This window comes from Lycium ferocissimum, chromosome 5 (genome assembly GCF_029784015.1).
Source record: "Lycium ferocissimum isolate CSIRO_LF1 chromosome 5, AGI_CSIRO_Lferr_CH_V1, whole genome shotgun sequence".
Lineage (NCBI taxonomy): Eukaryota > Viridiplantae > Streptophyta > Magnoliopsida > Solanales > Solanaceae > Lycium > Lycium ferocissimum.
Window position 1 is genome coordinate 57,153,416 of NC_081346.1, and position 9,148 is coordinate 57,162,563.

The 9,148-nt window shown below is 35.9% G+C and overlaps 1 protein-coding gene across 2 annotated transcripts; it reads right to left on the reverse strand.

The window, feature by feature from the left end:
* Positions 1–1,889: 1,889 nt before the first annotated feature.
* Positions 1,890–6,508, reverse strand: LOC132056932 (importin subunit beta-1-like). 2 transcript variants are annotated; one of them, XM_059449344.1, is made up of 3 exons: positions 6,253–6,508; positions 2,529–4,953; positions 1,890–2,438 (listed from the first exon to the last, which is right to left on the reverse strand). In XM_059449344.1, the coding sequence occupies exons 2-3, from the start codon at positions 4,946–4,948 to the stop codon at positions 2,234–2,236; spliced, it is 2,625 nt and encodes an 874-aa protein (XP_059305327.1). In that variant the 5' UTR covers positions 4,949–4,953; positions 6,253–6,508; the 3' UTR covers positions 1,890–2,233. The 2 variants fall into 2 exon arrangements, with proteins under 2 accessions (XP_059305327.1, XP_059305326.1); XM_059449343.1 differs by having other exon boundaries at positions 6,249–6,507.
* Positions 6,509–9,148: the final 2,640 nt, after the last annotated feature.

Below are 9,148 nucleotides of genomic sequence, written 5' to 3' on the forward strand. Positions count from 1 at the left end.
CAAAATTACCCCCTAAGATTTAGAATAACATCCACTCCGAAAAGTCTTCATTCGTAGATTGTATATCAAAGCATGAAAAATACCAAAGATTCAAGTGAAGTCAACCAAATGTACTTCAAAGAATGTCCAAGTGGCTCGTATTATATTACGAGCAGGATTTACAATAGCCCCAGATTAATACAAAATAGGGCTTTTGCCCATCCAACAACAGAACTGGAAAAGCTAAAGGGCAGAAGTTAGTGTCAATGTTACTCTAAAGTAATCAAATTGCAGGTCAGCTAATTATGGTAGCAAAATTAGCTTGACATCACACATTCTCAAAGAATGATCACTCTTTGGTATCATAACCAGTTCTCAATTTCATTAGATTCATCAAGATGAATCCATGTACACATTGACTCTAACAAAGTAAAGGATTACTAAGATCAACAAATTTAGCTCAATCTGAAAAGGCCACACATGCTAGTGTGCAGTGACCAAATGGAAACGCTAGAAAAGAGAACAAAATGGTACAACTAGAAGGACAAAGGCGTTAGACAACATACAAATCAACCTCAACTTATTGACATGAAAGTTAAAGCCTGAAAAAGGATTGAGAACTTATATACATTGCATAATACATAGTATAATTCACTTTTTGAGTCCAATTTTAGACACCAAAATGTGTTATTACCATTTGTCTCATCTTTTTGTTTAAAACATACCCCAACAAGAAGCGTGCATGCATGATGATAGGTTGAAAACCAGTGGTTGGCCTTTCTCAGGCCAGAAAGGCTGTCTTGTGATGTGAAGCCACTGCTGTAAGTAATTGACAGCCAAGGCAATTACACAATTTACAAAGCCTACTAGCAAACACAAATCCTATTGTTGAAGAAACAAGCACTGCCACCAGCTAGACATACAGTAAAAATAGTGAGTAGTACTATATTTTTGAAGAGATAAAGGTCAGCTTACCCTAACTATCACTTTTTGTTGAGTTAACTATCACTTTTTGTTGAGTTTAAATCACCTAAATTATCATAAGGTTGAGAAAACACCTAAACTATCACTATACAGATTTAACAGCTTGTACATAGCCAAATGTGTGAAGCTCACTCGGCTAAAAAGGCAAGTAAGCTGAAATTTTCTCAAAAAATTTGTCCACACATAGCATAAGTGATGCTATGGTGGCACCTACATGGAAATTAAATTTTAAAAAAAAAAAGCTGCATTATTTTTTAAAATAAATCTGGATTTTAAAAAAAAAAAATTGGAAAAAAAACTGTTTTCTTATTTATTTTTTTTTTAAATTCCATTTTTTAAACTAATTTTTGATATTTTTTTCAAAAATTATTATTTTCAATTTGTTTTTTAAAACAAATAGGCTTTTTTTTTAAAAATTTCCATGTAGGTGCCACTGTGATATTATTTATTCACGTGGACAATACTTGGCAACATTTTTATACAAAACGGAGAGCGTAGATCATACCTTGACTCAAAAAATAATTTGAGGTGTATTTTGCAAAGCTTAGATAGTAATAGTTTAGATAGTTTTCTCAACCTTCTGATAGTTGAGATATGAAACTCAAAAAACTGTGATAGTTGGAGTGTGTTTTTGATCCGTATCTCTTTTTTTAAAGTACCGAGTTTAGTAGGCTCTAGACTGTTAGAGACTCGGGCTTTGAACTATACATGTAGTTGCATAAAAAACTGGTGTGTCATGATTTTAAAGAGCATTGCAAATTTTAGTTTAGGTGGTACTTGCCATCTTAGAAATTTAGGCATATTATCTGAACCTTACTGTTTGAACTAATAGAACTAAGAAATATAAAATTCAGAAATTATCTGAAAGAACGAAAACTAACAATGATCTTCAGCAGAGAGTAAGGATGATAGTAACAGGGGAAAGGTTACCACAATGAATTTTTCTTTTAGAAGTAACACCCTTCTGATGGAATCACAGAATGATGAGTTACTTGAAGCCGATCTAAAGAAACTGCTGACTTGTAATATTATAGACTAGACAAAGTTATAACAACAGCAGGCTACCAAGAAAAGGTGACCTCGACGCTTGAAGCTATAAGTCTGCATACCCAAAATTTAAAAGGAAGAATTTCAACTTTCATAGCCAACACAAGAGATGCAAGCTTAGTTGATTATGTAAACCCCGCCTTGGTAACCTGACAACTTCAGCCTCGGCAATACGATGGAAAAAACAAGATTCCATAGGTAAAGAGCAACTTTAAGACAGCTCTCACCCGCAAACAGAGAAGGCACGCCCAATCATTCCTTGTGTCCAGGTTGCTGTTTCTTTCAGCTGTTCATCATCGGATTGAAGACACTCACCCAACAGCTGTGCGAAAAATGCAGGATCTTTGAATATGGTCTTTGCACTGGAACCCAGTGCATCAGCTAGATCTCCCAACACAGCTACTGCTGCTTTTGTTACACTCTCATCTCTGCAAAAGAACAACAATACAGACGTCAAAACTCATAATGTGCAAATATAATAAGAGAAACGAAATGTCATGAAATCCAGTTAACAATACCTTGGTTGGTCTTTGGCGACCAGTTCAATGAACTGCAAGAGATGAGGAGCATGGGGTAACATCAAGTTGGCCTTGGTACTCTTAAATCCTTGAAGAATTCCAGAGTATGCTTCAAAAATACTGCGCCTGAGCTGATTGCCATACTCTAGCATTTCATCATCACTATTGTCTAGTTGTGCACACACTTGGGCAGCACTTTGCATCATAGGTAACGCATACTGAAGGTACTTCTCAAAGTGTTCACCAATGGCAAGCGCAATATCCCCAAAGCAGGAGAATATGGGAGGTTTTACAGCTCGGTTAAGTTCACTGCTAGATAGATCTTTAAGAAGAAGAGTCATGATGCCGTCACAGTATGGCAAGATCTTGTCATCCAATGCACGGCAAATATCACCAACCACTCCCACTGAGATGGAACAAACCTGGTACTCTTCGAAATTCTGCAGCCCCATCTCAAGATACTTGTAAAACTCTGGCATGTACTTCAAGAAATCTGATCCAGTTGCATAGGCCAGAGCACCAATAGCAAGCATGGCCTCTTCATGGACAGTTGAGCTACGACAGGCAAAAACCTTTAGGAACAACGTCATGATCTGGTCAGCAAATTGGAGTATTATAGACTTGGTTTCATCAGTATTACTTAGCTTCTGAATAATAACCTGGAGTACACCACATAAAGAAGCCTGTAGATCTCCCTGTTTTTCTCTATCATCAGAGGATAAAATCTGAAGCTCAAAAGTTTGTCCCAACTTGTCCATAATAACAGGGCAAAGGTGATTAATAATCTGAGATGTTTCAGAAATATTAGAGCACCTAACAACTTCATTCAAGGTTTCATATGCCGTGGTTCTGAGTTTAGAACCACTATTGTCTGTCCGATCAGCCGTTGCAATAAGAGAACCAATAATCTGAGTTATAAATGGAGTGAGCATTGACGAGCTTGGCCCAGCATCCTCATATCCTTGAGAAAGAAAATAGATAGCCCCACAAACTTTTTCGGCAACATGAGGGACATCTTTTATACTCTCCAACAGCACTTCAACAATCTGTTGGAGGTTGGCTGGTGAGATCACTGAAAATCCAGAAGCTGGAGTGTGCAGCAACTCAAAGATACGGCTAAGAGTCCATGCTGTGGTATCTCTTATGTGCTCATTTTGATCCTTCATCGCATCAAGCAGATGCTTTAATCCAGCATGGACCATGGGAGATAGCTTCTCGATGCTTGGGCCTTCAAGTATTGAGCCAAATGCATATATGGCAGCCTCGCGAGAGCGCCAATCAGGTTTCATTATATTAGCCTCCACAAAAGGCATTACAAGGGGTACAACAGCATCTCCGACAGTTCTGGCAACAAGACCAAGACATGTTCCACCAGCCATAGCCAGATTCCAGATTTCATCATCCTGGTCCTGTTCCTCATCCTGCTTCAATAATGTTTCCAGCAGCATTGGAACTAATACTTCGAGGGCCTTCTCAATGAAGTGGGAATGTTGGCCACTGGAATCCCCACTGTCAGGGACCTCATAGTCTTGAAGCTCTATCTCTTCATCACAGATAGAACTCCAGAATTCAATTGCTTGAAGGGCAACAGCCTCCTCATCTTCTTTTACTGCTTTAGCTGTCAACTGGAAGAGAGTCTGCATGTAAGGTTCAAGCAACTCGTAATACGTTGATGCGATAGACACAAGACACTCAAAAGCAGCCTGTCTTAACTGTCCCTCCTTTGCTGTGGCTGCCTCACAGATGACCTTCATAATATAATTTCTCTCCATCTCATTGTCAAAGTTTGTCTGAGCAAAATCAAGAGCATTATACAAAGCTCTAGTTGCAGCGAGTCTGACTTCAACGCTCTCCTCCTCAACATTCATACCTTGCACAACAGCTGTGAGAACAGAGTTTACTTCGTCTTGGACAAGATCATGGTGAGATATCTCCTCACACACATAACCAAGTGTTTCCAAGGTTGCCTGTTTCACGGATGCAGGGCTTCCCTGTTGAGTCATGTTCACAAGCAATGAACCAATGAGCTCTGGCCATTGCTTCTGAGGAACTTCGATGGAAGCTATTTTAGCAATCACTTGGGCAGCAGTGTGACTTGCCTCCCGTACAGATGATCCAAGGCAGCTCAGAAGCAAGCCTTTAATTTGGGACTTACAAGATGAATCAATTACCAGCCATTCTTGAGCAAGCTGTTGTTTCCTGACAGTTTCTTTAGCATCCAGTGAGTTTTTAAGCACAATACCAGCTAGTCTGCGAGACTCAGTGGGCTTGCCATCAGTTGAGAGCTCAACAGCTAATGAAAGAAAAAATCCTGGAAGGTTTTGCTCTCGGAACTGGCTAAGATTAGCCTCTGCCTCAGTCCGAATCTTGGCATCTGCTGATTGAGCAGCCAACAAGAACTGAGTGATCTCAACAGCCATGTCTCCTACAAATTGAACAAAGTTAGGCAGCAGTTTTTAAAAATACAAGAGATATCTAGTAATCAATCAGCACCCTAAAGAAAATTACAGGAATATCTTCTAGTGATAAGAGGCGTGGTAGGTGCAATGAGCAACTCTTTGAAATTCCCATTCCATTTCACCCATAAAGAAACATACTGTCACAATAGTTAGGGGTTTGGTTTGAAGACAAGTTATGACGGGAGTAGTTATCCTGGTATTATTTCCTATTGACTATTTGGTTTGTGGTATTAAAAATAACATGCATTGCATAATCTCTAAGAAGAAGTTGTTTGTTTACAAAAATAACCTCTTTTTCATTGTTTTATCCAGGGATAACAAATCACAGTTCTATTTTTCCACCATTATCACGGTACTATTTTTAATCCCGGTATAACTTATACTAGGATTAGTAACCAAACAAGGGATAAGTCAGTACAAGATTTTTATCCCAAGATTATTTATGCTTGTCCAGCATACCACACCACCCCTTAAAAGGGCTTGATAACAACAAAATAACAATTCAAAAGTGTCATTTGTTCTATAAGTTCTAAAATGAGATGCCATCAGGAAGCTTCAAAAAACCAAGCAAACCAAAGTTGTTAACATTCAAAGGCTTCCGCTATTTTCATTTTAATTTAAAAAAAAAAAAAATCAATCAACTACTTCTCAATCCAAATAACTAGTTAGGGTAGAAATATATATCTTCTAGGTCCATTCCACTCTATTTGAGCCAATAAATTAAATCAAACCGAAAGCTTTCCATGAACTCAAACGATAAGTTAAAAGTCCACAAGCCAATATTTTAAAAACCAAATCTCATGTTCCAAGTTAACATTGATTGATAAACAGAGCTTGTACACCATATATATATATATATATATATATATATATACTTTCTACAACATAAAAAAAAAAAATATCAACTCTAAAGCTAATAAAACAAGTAAAACAAAAAAATCAACACATACGCAACTGTAGCACATTAAACAACAATAAAAACACTAAATTGTTCAACAACAACCAAAGAGCATGTTCCAAGTAAACATCGATTGATAAACATAGCTTGTACACCATATATATATATAGCTACATATACACTTATAAATAGACGATAATCAGCTTTAAAGCAAGTAGACCAAAAAGATTAATGCATAAGTAACTGTAGCAGATAAAAACAACATAAAAACACTAAACCTAACCTAAAAATGTTGAAATCGAACCAGATCTAGTCATAAACAAAAAGAAAATCCAGTAAATAATCTCAATCAGTAAACATTACCTACAATTAAAAATGAAGATTAGGGATTTCTAATGGACAAGCACGAGCTAGGGTTTTTCCTAGCTCAGTGAACAAACTCAATCAAACAGTTATTGATTAACAAAGCTTTGTGTGTTATTTATGTGAATTTGAATTGTATATATGAGGGGCTAGTGGGTGGGTGGGTGTATTTTTTCGAATAATGTGAAGAAGCGGGATATGGAGGAGCTTATATTGTATAATTTGAAACTGTGTTGAAAAAAAAAAACCCTACAAATACTACTATGTGTTACGAATTCTGAGGTGTTGCCCGGACTGACCGAGGTTGCCCGACTTTTAAACCCTAGCTATTTTTTTGAAATTTCACACGTGTGGTGGTCCTTGTTGCTCGTGTTAATTAGTTGGGCTGGATCGTTACAGCTGATGGGTTTTATGAGTTGGGCTTTACTTACTGGGAAAAAGAAAGTTGGGCTTCACTTTCTAGGAAAGGAGACTTATGTGGTCCTTGTCAATAATAACTTCATTTCTACATAACTATACCGGATATGAAACTTTGTCTTGCGATTTTTTTTTTTTTTACTCTGCTGGGGATCGAACCCAGAATCTCTGATTTTTAAGACCAACGAATAAGGGTACTTTAGCCCACAAATATTCATTAAATAAGAAGCAGGGAAAAAATTAATGAACAGCGTTTGAGGGGAAAAAATTAAAGACCAGTCCGTATGAAGCGCAACCCATGCAATAAATTGATTGAAATTTGGGTGACAGATGCATATTCAAAAGTTGCTAAAAATAGTTACTCCTTACGTCCAAATTTAGGTGTCTTAGTTTGATCAGATACGGAGTTTAAGAAATATAAGAGACTTTTTCAATTTTGTGGTTCTAAATTAAACATGTGTGTAATGTACTAAATTATCCTTTGAATTTTGTGGTTTTAAACTTGACATTTGTGGTATTTGAATTGTCAATTTACTAAATATAGAAAGAGACACTCTTTTTGGAACAGATCAAAAAAACAAGTAAGATACTTAAATTGGGACGGAGGGAGTAATGTTTAACATGAAAGACAAAAATCTCCACTCTTAAAAAATAACCATTTTTTTATTTCAGCATTTTGTTATGAACTCCGGCATAATATACTGGATTTTTTTCGTGTTTTACCTAAGGATAATTTTGTTAGGATCTTGGCTACTCATTAAGAAAATGGTTATTTTTCAAGTACTTTATAGATTCCGGCTGCTTTTCAATTAAAGGCCCAAAAAATGGCTAACCCACGCCAGTTTTACAAATTAACTGAGAGATTTGCACAAATAGTATAATTTGGCGTTGCTATTAAACTTATGTCCACGCTTCCACCATTGTAGGCTTCCTTAGTTTCCTGGGGGAGCTGGCCAAAAGGCCGTATTGAAAAGTTATTTTGCCAAAAGGCCACAAGTCTTCACCAATTGGTGCTTTGGCCACCATTTACGACGTCAGAATGTCAGAAATGTGTTGTGTCAAATTCTAGCCCCAAAGTTTTAAAAACTACACTTTGGCCCCTAACCCCCAACATTTTAATTACCCCAAAAAACAAAAACAAAACAAAAAGTTCCCTCCGAAAGCTCCCGATTTATTCACTTTTCAGATCTCGTTTCCCACGAAAATTCCGGCGAAAATTTCGGCTTTTCATCAGAAAATTAGTCCCCGGCAACTTAGTATGGCGTCGATTGCAATCATAGACCATAGCCGTAGTCTATTATCAATTTATTATGGCATCGATTGCAGTCATAAACCATAGCCGTAGTCTATTATAGATTTATTATGGTGTCGATTGCAGAATATATTATAGTAGGTGGTGATTACATGGGTGAATGAGAGGAGACCTCAAAATGTTAGAATTGGATTTCTATGAGCAAGGTGACAGGATGATCCTAATAGTGATGACGAAGAGTGTACGAACAAAAAAAAATAAGAAAATAAAACCACAAACCCTAAACCCCAAATTGCACAAATCTAAGAGATCATGGATAGGTATACCATAAACCGATCATCGTCAATAGCTAACAGTTATCATTTAGGCTCGACTTCATGCATGCTCAATAATTTTCCACATGTTATGTATAGACTAAGGACAATATCTGTCTAAAAAGCCCTAAGTAAATAAAATAAAATAAATAAAAGTACATGCCACTATTTAAATATTATAATAACACTTTTATACACCATACGAGAGTCCCCGTCCATTGAGCACATGATCAAAAGAGTTTTAGGACAAGTAATGGTACTTAAAAGGCCAATATTTGTCTAAATAGCCATTAATAAAAAAAAAAATTAAAAATACATGCCACTATTTAAACATTAATAACACTCTAATACATCATATGAGGGTCTCCATCCATTAAACACATGATCAAGAGAGTTTTAGGACAAGTCATGGTACTTAAAAGGTCAATATTTGTCTAAATAGCCATACATATTTTTTTTAAAAAGGACATAACACTATTTAAACATTATAATAACACTTAAAAACATCATATGAGAGTCTCTATCCATTAAACACAGCAAAAGAGTTTTAGGATAAGTAATGGTACTTAAAAGGCTAATATTTGTCTAAATAGCCATAAATAATTTTTTTTTAGAAAGGACATATCACTATTTAAATATTATAATAAAAATTTAATACATATCCATTAAACACATGATCAAAAGAGTTTTAGGACAAGTAATTGTAATCATAAATAAATAAAATAAAATAAAAAAAGGACATACATCCAATTAATAAATTATATGAGAGTCCCCATCCATTGAACAATCAAAAGAGATTTAAGAAAGTAATAATACTTAAAAGTTTTTATCTCAAAATAACTAAAAATAAAATAAATAAAAAGGATATGCACAAAACCTTGTTATCTAAGGATAACCATGATACTAATGATATTTAA